This window comes from Cololabis saira, chromosome 17 (assembly GCF_033807715.1).
Source record: "Cololabis saira isolate AMF1-May2022 chromosome 17, fColSai1.1, whole genome shotgun sequence".
NCBI classification, from domain to species: Eukaryota; Metazoa; Chordata; class Actinopteri; order Beloniformes; family Belonidae; genus Cololabis; species Cololabis saira.
The window spans coordinates 16,933,607-16,950,126 of record NC_084603.1 but is presented as its reverse complement, the minus strand read 5'-3'; the positions used below and the strand labels follow the sequence as shown (position 1 = coordinate 16,950,126).

Here is a 16,520-nt window from a genome sequence, read left to right as displayed (position 1 = left end):
GCAGCACTGGAGTTGAGGGGGGGATGAAAATAGAAACGGTCCAAATCATCCCCCCTGTAAAACTGCCATCCCCCCTTTCCATCCCTTATGTCATTTCATCAATGAATGTGGTTTTACTGCTATTTCAACATTTAGAGTCATCACCAGAAAAATAACACCAGAAAAATAACTTATTTGACAATTTTCACCTGTTTCAAGTAAATATTCACTTGAAATAAGTAGAAAAATCTGCCAGTGGGACAAGATTTATCTTCTTATTACAAGCAAAAAAATCTTGTTCCACTGGCAGATTTTTTGTACTTATTTCAAGTGAAAATCTACTTGAAACAGGTGAAAATTTTAGTTTTTTCCAGTGATGAGTCTTGTTTTAAGTGTAATGAGATTTATTTTACTAAAATGAGACATTTTAACTAGAAATAAGACAAATATTCTTGTTAAGATTGTGAGTTTTTGCAGTGATCCATTTTACTTATCCTGTGAAGGACAGAGTCATATTGATAAGTTCAGAAAAGTGTTTTTTATTGTTGTGTTTTGATGTATTTGATGTAAGCCCAGTGGATATTTAAAGCTTACAGAAGGCTGCATTTAACTGCTGCTATGTCATTCCTGCAGTATTTCTGCAGGTGTTTTGGTCACTGCTATTATTTGTAATATATTATATTATTTGTAATCAGCACAAATTATCTGTCCCCATATGATAAAATCCACCATCCCCCCAGATTTATTTATTTTTTTTACACTGCGAGTACTGATGGCCTTACTGATGGATTGATTGATTGGCTGACTGAGTTTGTCCCTCTAATTGCAGGTACGGCCCGTCTGCAGTGAACGAGATGCTGAGCGGTGCAGCCTGTGTGAGAGGTTTGAGCTTAATCCACCAGTCCAGGGGAGACGTGGACGCCTACAGAATGGGTTTGGAGGTGCTCGTGTCCAGTGTCAGGTACTGTGTAGAATAGTTGGAGGAATTGGCTAATGCCTAAGGCTTAACTTTTATCTGACGGCTTCCTCTCATGTTCACAGCTTTGCAGAGAAAGCTGAAAGTCAAGTGTTATGTGTCACAGCTGCCGGGCATTACTGGAACGCCTGTCTGGCTCTGTCACAGGAAACATTTCAATTCAAAGAGCACCTGGAAAGGATCGTCATTGCACTCCTTAATACCACCACACATGTATGTAGGAAGCTACATTTGTAATCTCGTTTCAAATCATGTAAATTCTTGTTATGTTTCAAAACCATAACTTTAAAAAAAAAAAAACTTGTGTTATAAGTGTTCAAACTAAAAAGCTAAGAAATGAAACAAGGTGTACAGCAACAATGAACCAAGACCAGTTCGTCGTCATTTGTGGACTGAATAAAAAAAAACAAACATGGCGGACATTTCTTATTTTTTAGTGAATAAAATCAATATTTTGAGTTAGTTTCTGCATAAAAATGCGTTTTGATTACATTTCTAGCGAGAAATATATATTTTACTTTCATAATATTCACTCAGTGAAGTACATAATCACTGGTTTGCCTGTTGTTGCAATCTCGCCAGAATGAAGGCTGATTTATGGTTCTGCGTTACACCAATGCAGAGCCTACGGTGTAGGGTGCGCGTCGCCGCGTACCCTACACCGTAGGCTCTGCGTTGATTTAACGCGGAACCATAAATCAGCTCCAGAGCCGGCAGGCAGAAATCCTGAAATTTTCTGAGCAAATTTCTTAACAGGCTACAACTGTTAGATTTCATCTATTAAACCAACATTTATCTTCCTAAATGATTTATTTCAGCCAGAGGTAATTCTCCACAGAGCTGCAGGTTTCTCCCCGGGATGATGGCGCAGGTTGACCCGGCAATCACGTCTGTACGTGAGCGGCTGCTGCTGCTCCCCGGCAAATTTCTTAACAGACATTATTTGGATAAACTGAGCCCAGGTTGGGGATCTTAACGGTTACTTTTGCGCCTGAAAAAATATTAAAACTTAATAAAGTGGCATATTGGGGCGGCAGTAGCTCAGGTGGCAGAGCGGGTCGTCCAATGATCGGAAGGTCGGCGGTTCGAATCCCGTTCTGTCCCAGTTTGCTGTCATAGTGTCCTTGGGCAAGACACCTTACCCACCTTGCCTCGTGTGAATGTGTGTGAATGTTGGTGGTGGTCGGAGGGGCCGTTTGGCGCGATATGGCAGCCACGCTTCTGTCAGTCTGCCCCAGGGCAGCTGTGGCTACAAATGTAGCTACCACCACCAGTGAGGATGTGTATGAATGAATAATGATTTCTGTAAAGCGCTCTGGGTGTCTTGAAGGGCGCTATATAAATCCAAGTCATTATTATTATATTAACAGCGATACAGCTGAAATTAAAACAGCTTTTGGCTCTCAGCTTCCTGATTTTAGCGGTGGTGCTGAAAGTAGGAGTAGGGGGAGTATTGGGACAGACCCCTGGGAAGATTCCAAGTGCCCTAAAATCTGGGGCTTCTTTTTTTAGGGGTAGTGGTAGAAAGTAGGGGGTGTATTGGGATTGGCCCTTAGTTTACTTGGACGCCTATATGGAATAACGTTTCAGCAAAAATACCCAAAACATCAGCATAATGACAGCAAGGCCTAACTTTTTTTGTCCTTTTGACTTTTGTTAACTTTTTCATTTATTCATTTTGGTTGCAAGAAAGCTTAGTAAAATAGGCGTCAACATTTGTAAGCTATAGAATCTAATATGTATAATTGATGCTTCCAAATGTCCTCAGTGCACTGCAGGGAGAACTTGGGTCTATTCACTGGTGCCAAAAAACAACTCCCCCGCCAGTAGGATAAACAGCCACTCAGCTGTGAAATAACTGAAAATCCATAATTAAAGGTAGCTTATGTGAGAATTTACAATGACGCTCATCTGTGGGGCGCTTTCCTACTTGGCAGCGTCCGTGAAAAAGTGCTGCAAGTGTTAGTGCCAGCAGTTGGCACTCGATTAACGGAGTGGAGCAGAGCGCGGCAACACAAGACAGTTAAATAACGCACCGCGCAAAGGCAATTCAAAGTGCTTTACATAATGCATTAAAATATTAAAAAGAAGAAACAACCTATGAATATGAAACACTTAAATCATTCGAAAAGTACAAGGCTTCTAAGTACCTTAGTGCCTTTGCCTTCGCGACGCTATGAATTGTTGCTGTGTGGAAGACCCTAGAGTGAACATCAACAATCCTCAGCTCAACTCCAGCGTCAGCGCCGCCCGACCTGCCGTACCAACAACACTCTCCCTTCACTATGGTGACATTTAAGTGTTAATGTTTTTTATAACAGGCCAAGGGAAAAAGATCGCCCCCCATAGGAGAATTTCCCCGTGGGACGCCTAAACACGGAGAATCAAGTAAGATCTAAAGAACTCTAATACTTAATAACTTGTGCTGTCTTCGGGTCAAGGGAGGAGGAAGGGAAGAAGGAAGGAAGGAAGGAAGGAAGGAAGGAAGGAAGGAAGGAAGGAAGGAAGGAAGGAAGGAAGGAAGGAAGGAAGGAAGGAAGGAAGGAAGGAAGGAAGGAAGGAAGGAAGGAAGGAAGGAAGGAAGGAAGGAAGGAAGGAAGGAAGGAAGGAAGGAAGGGAAAAAATAAGGAAGGAAGGAAGGGAAGAAGGGAAAAGGGAAGGAAGGAAGGAAGGAAGAGAGAAAAGAAAGAAGGAAGGGAGGAAAGACCGAAAGAATGTACGAGGGGAGAAAAGAAAGAAGGAAAGCATTAAAGAAGGAAGGAAGGAAGGGAGTAAAGAAGGGATGAATGGAGAAAATAAGGAAGGAAGGAAGGAAGAAAGAAAAGAAGGAAGGGAGAAAGAAAAGAAGGAAGGACGGGAGAAAAGAAAGAAGGGAAAAAGAAGGAAGGAAGATAGAAAGGAAGGGAGAAAAGAAGGAAGGAAGGAAAGAAGGAGGAAGGAAGGAAGGAAGGAAGGAAGGAAGGAAGGAAGGAAGGAAGGAAGGAAGGAAGGAAGGAAGGGAAAAAGGAAGCAAGGAAGGGAGGGATGAAAGAAGGAAGGAAGGGAGATAAGAAGGAAGGAAGGGTGGAAAGAAGGAAGGAAGGGAAAAATTAAGGAAGGAAGGATGCAAGGAAGGAAGGAAGGAAAGGAGAAAACAAGGAAAGAATGTACGAGGGGAGAAAAGAAAGAAGGAAAGAAGTAAAGAAGGAAGGAAGGAAGGAGAGAGCAGGAGGAAAGGAGGAACAGGAGAATTAGTCATTAGTATTTTGACCCAAAGACAGTACAAGGTTTAAGAACTTGTATCGTCTTCTTGGGCTATCTAGTTTTTTCATGTACAATAAAAGCAAAATGGTAAATTTACCTGACGATCTTTTAAATACGTGTTTCTCCACACATGCATCCTTTAGAAGACGAAGAGAGCCTGACATTGAGAGGAAATATTTTACGTTTTTTGCTCCATGTTCACATGGATAAAGCAGACTTTAAAAGCGCTCTCCTGCTGCTTGATGAAGCTATAGGAGACATGCCTCCCACCAGACATCGTCTGTGAGTAAAATACTACTAATAATCATAATAATAATGACTAATAACGATAACTGGGGACAGGGATGAGACAGAGATTTTAGAGTTCTCTTTTTTCCCCCAGACCGTTGCTCAAATATCGTATTCTGGTCAAAGGATGCCTGGGAGAGAGTGTAACCATGGACATGCAGGAACTGCAAGAAGACAGTCAGTGCTGTCCTCTCCTGTGGCACCAGGTGGCGATATACGCCCAGACTGTAGAGCAACAGCTAAGCTGCTACAGGAAAGCCCTCACCTCCTTCACGGTAACGTCTCTGCTCAAACACCTTCTTCACCAAGAGATTATATCATCATTAAGTTAATGAAATAGGGGCTTTTGCTGTTTGTCCTTTTGAAAAGTTGTGATCCTGAAGCTCGTGTTTTATTCCTGTGTATTTGGCCTGGACACAGATAAGGAAATATTTTTAGAAAAGTCTTTTCCGCCATCATGTGGAAGAAACCTGTCACTACAACTGTGTCTGCAAATGATGTACATTGGCCAGTACTCGAGTTGTAAAGAAAGAAATCAGGGGGGATGGTGGATTTTATCATATGGGGACAGATAATTTGTGCTGATTACAAATAATATAATATATTACAAATAATAGCAGTGACCAAAACACCTGCAGAAATACTGCAGGAATGACATAGCAGCAGTTAAATGCAGCCTTCTTTAAGCTTTAAATATCCACTGGGCTTACATCAAATACATCAAAACACAACAATAAAAAACACTTTTCTGAACTTATCAATATGATTCTGGATATATTATATATATTCACAGGATAAGTAAAATGGATCACTGCAAAAACTCAAAATCTTAACAAGAATATTTGACTTATTTCTAGTTAAAATGTCTCATTTTAGTAAAAACATCTCATTACACTTAAAACAAGACTGATCACTGGAAAAAACAACAATTTTCACCTGTTTCAAGTAGATTTTCACTTGAAATAAGTAGAAAAATCTGCCAGTGGAACAAGATTTTTTTGCTTGTAATGAGAAGATAAATCTTCAGATTTTCTTACTTGTTTCAAGTGGAAATTTACTTGAAACAGGTGAAAATTGTCAAATAAGTTATTTTTCTGGTGATGACTCTAAATGTTGAAATAGCAGTAAAACCACATTCATTGATGAAATGACATAAGGGATGGAAAGGAGGGATGGCAGTTTTACAGGGGGATGATTTGGACCGTTTTTATTTCAGGAGGGGCTGCCACCCCTCCTCAACTCCAGTACTGGTTACATGTGGGTGTTGTAGCTTGATTAAAAGCTGTACTCAGCTGAGAATAAGTTCAGCTTGTAGTGAGACGATACGCTTTGACTCAGACAAATAAAGACCTGACCTCAGTAGAAACAGTGTTGTATGTAACCTGAATGTTGATTGTATGATGTGAACTTTAGGTGAATGTATTTCAGTCGTGCTCCATCCAGAGCCAAATTCCCTGAGAGTGTCAGTATATTTGATCGGTAACGCGGTTTCTGATTCTCTTCTGTCAACAGAGCACCAACAGTCAGTGGCAGAAGGCCGGCATCCTGCTTGAATTTGGGACATGGCTGTACTCGAACAACTTCTCCCCAGTAGCTGCTCAACAGCAGGTCCAGTGGGCCATAGACGTCCTCCTGCACCTGGAACCTGAACCAGCAGAGGAACCAGGTGCACTCTTGACTCTTTTTCACTGTATCATGACACATTTGTGTGACTGACGGTTGATAGTTCCACCTTAATCCTGGACTTGACATGGGTTAACAGAAATCCTGAAACGTTTAACGGAGATTCTGTAGAAACCAGGAGTGGTACGACAAACCCATTTAATTGCAAAGATAAATGTTCTGACGAGAAAAGTATCTGTCACAACTGTAGGGCCAATACAAAGATCTACAACCACTGTATTTTTTTTCCTTTTCTTTTAAGTCATTTCATACATTTTTTTTACTTAGAACTTTCAATTTATTCTTTTATTGTATCTCTGCATATTCTGTCAAGAACTTTCTATGGGTTTAAACTTGCCTTTCCTTCAATGTGTCCTCTAAAGTTTGCAGGGAAGCTAAAGTGTCTGGAGTATTTGCTTATTTTAAGGAAACCCTGTTATTTTACTCAGTTTTCCATACGTCTGCTTGTGAACTGAGCCAAGTAAATAACCTTGTGCTGTCTTCGGGTCAAGGAAGGAAGGAAGGAAGGAAGGAAGGAAGGAAGGAAGGGAGGGAGGGAGGGAGGGAGGGAGGGAGGGAGGGAGGGAGGGAGGGAGGGAGGGAGGAAGGAAGGAAGGAAGGAAGGAAGGAAGGAAGGAAGGAAGGAAGGAAGGAAGGAAGGAAGGAAGGAAGGAAGGAAGGAAGGAAGGAGAGAGCAGGAGGAAAGAAGGAAGGAAGGGAAAAAAGAAGAAAGAAAGAAAGAAAGAAAGAAGAAAGAAAGAAAGAAAGAAAGAAAGAAAGAAAGAAAGAAAGAAAGAAAGAAAGAAAGAAAGAAAGAAAGAAAGAAGGGGGAAAAGAGGAAGGGAAGGAAGGAAGGAAGGAAGGTGGGGAGAGGAAGGAAGGAAGGAAGGAAGGAACAAAAGGAAGGGAAGAAGGAAGGAAGGAAGGGGGAAAAGAGGAAGGGAAGATGGAAGGAGAGAGCAGGAGGAAAGAAGGAAGGAAGGGAAAAAGGAAGGAAGGAACGAAGGAAGGAAGGAAGGAAGGAAGGAAGGAAGGAAGGAAGGAAGGAAGGAAGGAAGGAAGGAAGGAAGGAAGGAATGAGAGAGCAGGAAGGAGAGAGCAGGAGCAAAGAAGGAAGGGAAAAAAGAAGAAAGAAAGAAAGAAGGGAGGGAAGAGGAAGGAAGGAAGGAAGGAAGGAAGGAAGGAAGGAAGGAAGGAAGGAAGGAAGGAAGGAAGGAAGGAAGGAAGGAAGGTGGGAGAAAAGAGGAAGGGAAGAAGGAAGGAGAGAGCAGGAGGAAAGAAGGACAGGATAATTAGGTCATTTTGACCCTAAGACAGTACAAGGTTAAAGGACGATGAGAGAGATACTTTGAAATCCCAAGTGAGAGCTTACGATCGTTCATACGAGAGAAGCAGGAAGTGTTTGTTAAGTCCTTGTTCTCCCGCTGTGTCCCAACACTAAAGTCTCTTTAAAATCCCTAGATGGAGAATCCAAAAGGAATTTAACCTCTTGGAAATGCAAGTCCTTGGTGGGAGTCCATGGTTTATTTACACAAAACCTGTCCAGTCTAAAGGAGGTGCGTCGCCTTGACTACCTGGTGCAAGCTCACACTCTGCTCGCTGTCATGTGTGACAAAACCTCACACGAGCGTGAACTCAACCTGCTCAGAGCCCACACGTTTGTACTGCACATATGGAAGGTACTACAGATACTTCACCTCCAACACTGACACGATGGAGGAGACTGTACATGATAATTAGCCTTGAATGCAGTTGAAATGTACTTAATGTGCTTTTATTCCTCCCTGCAGGCTTCTATGGCCGTGGCTCGGGAGATTTCTGAGGAAATATCAAAGAGTCAGCAACCACAGAATCCGCCGCCGGCTGAACGCAGAGCGGGCAAAGACAAGGAGAAAGAGAGCAAAAAGAGCAAGAAAGAGAAAAATGTAAGTCATAATCACACAATAAATAAAAAATGTAGATAGTATATGGGTATTTCTACATGTATATATGTATATGTATGTATATATAGAGAGAGATATAATATAAATAAATTAATATTTATTAAAAATGGTTATTTGTGCAAAATATGATAACTATACATTGTTTGAATTTGTTGATGTTATAAAATGTAGTATGTATTGTTTTTATTTATACACTGCAAAAACTCAAAATCTTACCAGGAATATTTGTCTTATTTCTAGTTAAAATGTCTCATTTTTAGTCAACAAATCTCATTACACTTAAAACAAGACTCATTACCAGGAAGATAACTTGTTATTTGACCATGTTCACCTGTTTCAAGTAAATTTTCACTTGAATTAAGTTGAGACTTAAAATTGTTGAGAAAAAAGTCGAAATGTCGAGATTAAAAAGGAAAGGAAAAAGGAAGAAAGAAGGAAAAAAAGAAGAAAAAAAGATAAAAAAGAAAAAAAAGATAAAAAAGGAGAAAAAAAAGAAAAAGATAAAAAAGAGGAAAAAAAGGAAAAAAAAGGAGAAAAAAGAAGGAAAAGAGAAAAAAAGGTAAAAAAAAAAAAGGTTAAAAAAAAGGGGGAAAAAAGAGAAAAAAAGGAAAAAAAGAAGAAAAAAAAGTCAAACATTTTTGAAAAAGCTCCAGGAGCCACTACGGCGGCACTAAAAAGCCACACTAGAGCCGCGGGTTGCCGACCCCCGGTTTAGGCCATAACATTTGACGCCACTTGCCACAATGCTGAGACATTTGTTCTGTATGGACTACTTGGAGAACTACAGCTATTTTAAAACAGGTTGTTTTTTTTCTGTGCAGCCGCCCCCTCCAGAAGAAAAACTTTTGGATCTAACGGTTCCTTCAACAACAACGGAGTGGGCTCGTTATGTCTGTCCCGACCCGGCCAGGCAGATATTCAGAACCAGCAGCAATCCCCAATGTGTCAACACACACAGCATCGCAAAGCAGGTAAAACAAAGCACCGACCAACACTCTCACACTACTCAGTTTTATAACAAGCGGATAATGTCATTACACATTTATTCTTATTTTTTCCAATGCAGCAGGGTTTATATCTTCTAGCTAGTTTTTTGTTGGTCAAAAGAAGGCGCACTTATTGATCTCTTGGGATCAAATTAGGATTAGGGATGAAGTTGGAACCGTGGGGTTGTGAATTAAATATGTACTGTCATGAATATACAAATCTACATCTGCAGTGAGATGGAAGCATGGGATAAGCCTGGATTTAATAGTTAAGCGTTTTTAAAGTTTTCAATGTATTTATTTTTCTGCAGACTCAAAGTTTGTTTTTCCTGAGTCTGCTGGAAGAACAGCTCCACTCCGTCTCCCTGGGTCACCTGACTCTGCCGGTACTGCACCTCGCTGAGACCATCGCTCTTGATCTGCTGGACAGGAGGAGCCTGTCCGACCTCTACAGACTCAGGTACGGACACACTTTCACAGGAAACAACACCAGCTACTGGTTCTTCCGCGGCAATAGAGCAAATGAGAAGAAATGTTGTCGACAGCTCTTTTGTGGCTCTAAATGGGGCAGTGAAATTTGAGTAACTAGTAAACACTTCATTTTGTTCTTTGCTCATTTTGTTTTGGTCCTGATTGATTTACCTGCATTCAGGATGGTTTTTTTAAATTGTTTTTTTCCACTTATTTATTTAGAAAAGAAACAACATTGCCTTTAAATCAGGCATCACACACTGCTTGCAAAAACCAACTAGACTGTTATGGCTCCAGGAGGATCTGTGCAAACTGATAGTTTGCCTCATGTGGTGTCTCATCAGTTGCTGTGGGTTGGATTAGAAAATTGTAAAAAGAAATTTGGTGTCCTCAAAAAAGAACTAACCAGACGACTGCAGCCTCGTCTGTGTTTGAGGCTCGAGCCGCGGGGCAAAAACAATCCCAGCAAGAACAAATCACCTGAAACTCCAGTCAAACTGAGATCTAAAGTCATCCCAGTGGATGGATGAACAAATGGATAGATGGATGGTGTTTTGTGGATGCGCTGTTCAGTTATCAAGAACTATTAATAATTTTATTCAACAATTATTAATAATTAATAAGGTAGATTACTTATCAAATTGAATTGTCAAAATGACTTGATTCTTGCAGGGGCACCACCTGGGCCTTAACCAGGAAAAATGATAACTTTTAACAGCAGAAATCAGTCTCAGAGATTAGTGATTATTCCACCAGAACAACGGTAAGGGCTGTTATTTCTGGTGAATAATATTAAAGGCAATTACCAGTTCTGCACTAGCTCGGTCAAACAGCCATTGTGACGAGAATTTGTTAAAAACATCACAAACAACTTCTCATTAAAATCAATCAGAATTTATTCACATCCAGGTGTCCAGCAGATGGTAAAAGCGACACCATTGAATAAATCTTGATGGCGCACTCCGTTAAAACACAAAACATTAACCATCAAGAAAAACAACAACAATAAAACGTTAACTGCTTGAATGGAAAAAGAAATCAAAACAATAAAAAATTATCATCTATGTTTCAAAACAACGTGGCTGCACGTGGCCGACAAAACGTTTAAAGATGGCGGCGCCCTCGCCACGCCACGTGGAATCAGACCGGATGACGAACACGGCATTTAAACCGTGAATAACTGGCGAAGATGGCGCCACAAAATACACAAACAATGAGTTTAGCTCCGAACCGCTCTAGATGAACAGCCGGGGCAATCCCTCTGGATCTACGGAGCCTTGACGCGGCCTCCAGGCACGCGGGGCAATCCACTAATCAGTGCCGCTCCCATATCATCACCGAGGCACAGACTTACGGACGCGGGAGGATCTAGCTTCTCGGGCTGGTAGGGGCACGCTGCCGGAGGATCGGGTCCTCCTGGCGAAAGGAACTCAAACAGAGAAAAGTTATTAGGAGAGAGAGAGCCGGACCGCTGCAGCACTCCGGGGCCGCAGCCGGCCGCTCCGAATTCCCGGAGGGAGGGAGGGAGGGAGGGAGGGAGGGAGGGAGGGATGGATGGATGGATGGATGGATGGATGGATGGATGGATGGATGGATGGATGGATGGATGGATGGATGGATGGATGGATGGATGGATGGATGGATGGATGGATGGCGGGCGGGCGGGCGGGCGGGCGGGCGGGCGGGCGGGCGGGCAGGCAGGCAGTTACTCAGTAAAAGTATGTTTTCTTCTTCAGACTAGTCAGGACGTGCGTTCAGCTGGGACTGGAGTCCCAGTCTCCGTATCAGGAGAAACTTCTGACTTTAAGCAGAATTCAGGAACAAGAACAAATGGGGTGCGTGAACTTTGTTATGAAAGTTTTATGTTTTTACATTTTTTATAACCTCTGCTATTGTATTCATGACTGCAGGTGCCACAAAGCCATACTCCTCTCTCGGGAGAGGAAAAGCCTTCAAAAAGCTCAGAACCAGGTCAGGTGCTGCATTCAAAAATAGATAGGTTTTTTTGGGTTTTTTTTTTTTAAACCAAATCATAAAAATGTACTAGTTCCTAATTTCTTCAACAAGTTACTTATATTCATCAACAATGATTTTAGGGGAACATAATGATTTCTGTTATATTCAATCCATCATTTCACATGATGGGTTACAGTTGTGTCAAAAAGTGTTTGCCCCCTTCCTGATTTCAGTTTTTTTTGCATGTTTGTTGCACTTAAATGTTTCAGATCATCAAACACATTTAAATATTAGACAAAGATAACACAAGTAAACACAAAATGCAGTTTTTAAGTGAAGGTTTTTATTATTAAGGGGAAACAAAATCCAAACCTACATGCAGTACTCGAGTTGTAAAAAAACATCAGGGGGGATGGTGGATTTTATCATATGGGGACAGATAATTTGTGCTGATTACAAATAATATAATATATTACAAATAATAGCAGTGACCAAAACACCTGCAGAAATACTGCAGGAATGACATAGCAGCAGTTAAATGCAGCCTTCTGTAAGCTTTAAATATCCACTGGGCTTACATCAAATACATCAAAACACAACAATAAAAAACACTTTTCTGAACTTATCAATATGACTCTGTCCTTCACAGGATAAGTAAAATGGATCACTGCAAAAACTGAAAATCTTAACAAGAATATTTGTCTTATTTCTAGTTAAAATGTCTCATTTTAGTAAAATAAATCTCATTACCCTTAAAACAAGACTCATCGCTGGAAAAAACAACAATTTTCACCTGTTTCAAGTAGATTTTCAATTAAAATAAGTAGAAAAATCTGCCAGTGGAAGATTTTTTTGCTTGTAATGAGAAAATAAATCTTGTCCCACTGGCAGATGTTTTTTACTTATTTCAAGTGAAAATTTACTTGAAACAGGTGAAAATTGTCAAGTAAGTTATTTTTCTGGTGATGACTCTAAATGTTGAAATAGCAGTAAAACCAGATTCATTGATGAAATGACATAAGGGATGGAAAGGGGGGATGGCAGTTTTACAGGGGGGGGTGATTTGGACCGTTTTTATTTCAGGGGGGGATGCCATCCCCCCTCATCCCCCCTCAACTCCAGTACAGCCTACATGGCCCTGTGTGAAAAAGTGAATGTCCTGTGTTTATCAAATGTGTTAGTTAATATTGCACAAAATTTTAAAAAAAATCAATTAACTGTCAAATATGTTTGTTATTTTTCAGAAAGCTGAGTTGGTTGGACCAGCTGTAACTAACCGACCCAGTAAGGATGTGAGTGCGGTGGATATCTGGCTGGATAAAGCCGGCGTGTGTCTCGGCCTGGGGCTCTATCCGTCCGCCAGAACGCTGCTCGCTCAGGCCCACACGGTGGCGACGGTGAGCTGAAGGAAAACCCACTTTAGGCCCTAGTTTCAGTTCTCTGGCACATTTTCATGGTTTACATAAGCAGCTGGAAACTGAAAAATATATACAACATTTTGATAAAATAAAAAACCCTCAATATATCCCAATAATTGTTCTTATGCTCGGGTGAGTACAAGGCTCAGTTCAATGAGAACACAGAACACAGAATGACATGAGTTCACACAGAGCTGGAACAGGAATTCTTCTAAGAGTACGCAGATGTAATATGATTTTCTTCAAAACTCTCATCTCATTGTTTTCCATTGTCTGCACTCCTCTCCGTCACCAGTTTTTTTTGTTATTCTAATTCATTTATGATTTGTTCTCCGTTTTTGAGTTTTTGTCTGGCACTCATCATCACAATCATATTTTCTCATGGCAGCCTCTCTGGTCCGTGACTTAGCACCACATGTCACAAAGCTCAGTGAAGAGACCCTTAATAATGGCACAGCAGGAGTGGAAAAACCCAATCTTCTCATCGGGAATCAAAGGCCACTCCACTTCTTTTTCTTGGTTCTTGAAGACGTTTTACCTTTGATTCTTGCTGAAAAAGAATCTACCATGTTTCCAGCTGGTACATCTCATTCTTAAAATGGCAAGAATTACGTTTCCATACGGTCAAAACGTACAAAGACCCGGTCAAATACAGTATTACAAAAGTAATCTGTGCTGATTTGTGCGGTGAATTAAACCAATTTGACAATTCTACGTCACAATGCCTGCATTCAAGGCTTATCCATAACTTTGCGCGGTTTTCAAAAATCATGAGTATTTAATTTATGAGTACGCTTAAATAACAAATAAAATGAAATAAAATGATAAGAAAAGAGGTAAAATAATAAAAAGCACAGGTTGTTTTTAAAAGTAAGGGCAGTAGAAATCAATAAGAATCAGGTCATTCAATGTTATACCACTTCAATGTCTGCAACAATTTCTAACCATTACAAAGAAAGGACATCACTTAATTAAGACTGTGTATTATTTTAGAACAGGGATCAGCAACCCGCGGCTCTAGAGCCGCATGTGACTCTTTAGCGTCGCCCTAGTGGCTCCTGGAGCTTTTTCAAAAATGTTTGACCTTTTTTTCCATTTTTTCCTTTTTTTTCCTTTTTTTCTCTTTTTTTCTTCTTTTTTTCTTTCCTTTTTTTTTTCCTTTTTTCTCTTTTTTTCTTTTTACCTTTTTTCATCTCGACATTTCAACTTTTTTCTCGAAATTTTGATTTTTTTCTCGAAATTTTGACTTTTTCCTCAACATTTCGACTTTTTTTCTCGACTTGTTTCTCCAGGTTGTATTTCAACATTAATCTCGACATTTTGACTTTTTTCTTGAAATTTTGACAATTTTCTCAACATTTTCAACTTTTTTCTCAACATTTTGACTTTTTTCTCGTCATTTCGACTATTTTCTCAAAGTGCATAATGAAAAAGAAAATCTCCCCCCAACTAATATAAATACATGCAGCATGTGTTGCCTTCATTCTAAGGCTTATACAAGACTTTTCATTTTTTGCGGCTCCAGACATATTTGTTTTTTGTGTTTTTGGTCCAATACGGCTCTTTCAACATTTTGCGTTGCCGACCCCTGTCTTAGAATATTACATTTCAATAGTTTTACTAGATAAGTTAAATATGATCTTGTTTTCCAACTCAACCATGTTTAGAGTCTCGGAGAGGATAAAGCTGTTTCCAAATGTCTCCTGAGCCTGGCAGCTCTGGCTTGTGCGGAGCAGAACTTTGCTCGGGCTCTGGCCCTGCTGGACCGGGCCCAGGACCGGGCCCAGGACCGGGCCCAGGACCGGGCCCAGGACCGGGCCCAGGACCGGGCTCAGGACCGGGCCCAGGACCGGGCCCAGGACCGGGCCCAGGACCGGGCCCAGGACCGGGCCCAGGACCGGGCCCAGGACCGGGGCGGGGACGAACACTTCTGGTACCAGCTGACCTTCACCAAGGTCACGGCCCTGGCGGGCCAGAGAGGACCAGATTCACAAACCAAGGTCTCCAACACCCACCTGGAGCACAATCTCCTTCGTTTGCTGTGGATACATTTCCTGTATTGGCCTCTTTATTATTTACTTTTACAGGTGGACGTGACTGTAAAACAAGGCTGTGCTGCTCTGCAGCTGCTTCTGGGGCAGAGAGTGAACAGAGTGTCGGAGATCAAATTCATGATCACCTCATTAGAGAGGAGGTAACTCCAAATGTCTCATTAGTACTTTTTTTTTATCAGCCCTCTGCGTTCAAGGCCCCAAAATCTGCTCTAGTTACACCGTACTAGACCCAGTACTCGAATCATCCCCCCCTGAAATAAAAACGGTCCAAATCATCCCCCTGTAAAACTGACATCCCCCCTTTCCATCCCTTATGTCATTTCATCAATGAATGTGGTTTTACTGCTATTTCAACATTTAGAGTCATCACCAGAAAAATAACACCAGAAAAATAACTTATTTGACAATTTTCACCTGTTTCAATTAAATTTTCACTTTTCGCCATTGGGAAAATAGTTTTTTGCTTGTATTAAGAAGATAAATCTTGTCCCACTGGCAGATTTTGATTTTTGACTAAAAATGAGACATTTTAACTCCACTGGCAGATTTTTCTACTTATTTCAAGTGAAAATCTACTTGAAACAGGTGAAAATTTTTTTTTACTAAAATGAGACATTTTAACTAGAAATAAGACAAATATTCTTGTTAAGATTTTGAGTTTTTGCATTGTAAAAATCTACAATCTGTTTTGGTCAGTGCTATTATTTGTAATATATTATATTATTTGTAATCAGCACAAATTATCTGTCCCCATATGATAAAATCCACCATCCCCCCTGATTTTATTTTACAACTCGAGTACTGACTAGACCTTGTACATCATCATAGTCCACAACGTGACCTGATCCAGTGTGTTGTGCTGTTTTCCAGAGGAGCGGTGGAATGCATTCATGCCGGCGGTGAGTGGAGACCTGGAGAGACGCTGAGCCCTGAGTCTTCCCAGAAGTTAATGGCTGCCTGTGATAAACTTGGAGAGTGTGCAAGTAGTTTCACAACACTGGGCTACAGAGAGCAGGCAGCCGAGACGCATGCAGAGCAAGCACACGGTCTCAGGTCAGTCAGTCAGCTGTACTGGACCCGAGGCAAATACAGTCTGTAACCTCTTCCACCATACCACTGTTTATTTGAGAAATCATAAAAAACAACAATATATGGGCGATAATGAATACTCCTTTACGTCATCCACCGTACAGTCATGTGCTGGTCTGCGGACGTCTATAAAAGCAGATGTTTTGGCACGTTGGTGTGTTTAAAAAATGCTAAAACGGGGAAAAAAGAGGCCAATGTTTTTGGGAAACAATCAATTTGCACATATACAAAAAAAAAATATTAAGAGCTTTTTCAGACCCTGTGGCCCTAACTGAGCCAGGTCAGTGTTTAAAGGGGACCTATTATAAAAAACAGGTTTTCTCTTGCTTTAACATATATAAAGTGGTCTCCCCTTAGCCTGCCAACTCAGAGAAGGAGGAAAGCAACCAAATTCTGCAGTGTCTGTACAACCGCCCGGATGAGCCATCCAGTGTGATGTGGATCTACGAGCCAAT

General features: G+C 40.9%; 1 protein-coding gene across 1 annotated transcript in view; it reads left to right on the top strand.

Moving 5' to 3' along the window:
• The window catches only part of LOC133464112 (cilia- and flagella-associated protein 46), a 145,141-nt gene that overhangs the window by 70,482 nt on the left and 58,139 nt on the right, over positions 1–16,520 (top strand). Inside the window, exons 26-42 of the mRNA XM_061746098.1 lie at positions 809–940; positions 1,021–1,168; positions 3,277–3,343; positions 4,342–4,480; positions 4,581–4,761; positions 5,999–6,152; positions 7,610–7,827; positions 7,939–8,073; positions 8,913–9,062; positions 9,389–9,537; positions 11,285–11,383; positions 11,459–11,519; positions 12,749–12,901; positions 14,590–14,691; positions 14,818–14,922; positions 15,010–15,116; positions 15,847–16,029. Coding sequence (XP_061602082.1) covers positions 809–940; positions 1,021–1,168; positions 3,277–3,343; positions 4,342–4,480; positions 4,581–4,761; positions 5,999–6,152; positions 7,610–7,827; positions 7,939–8,073; positions 8,913–9,062; positions 9,389–9,537; positions 11,285–11,383; positions 11,459–11,519; positions 12,749–12,901; positions 14,590–14,691; positions 14,818–14,922; positions 15,010–15,116; positions 15,847–16,029 — 2,283 coding nt within the window. The remainder of the gene's footprint in view (positions 1–808; positions 941–1,020; positions 1,169–3,276; positions 3,344–4,341; positions 4,481–4,580; positions 4,762–5,998; positions 6,153–7,609; positions 7,828–7,938; positions 8,074–8,912; positions 9,063–9,388; positions 9,538–11,284; positions 11,384–11,458; positions 11,520–12,748; positions 12,902–14,589; positions 14,692–14,817; positions 14,923–15,009; positions 15,117–15,846; positions 16,030–16,520) is intronic.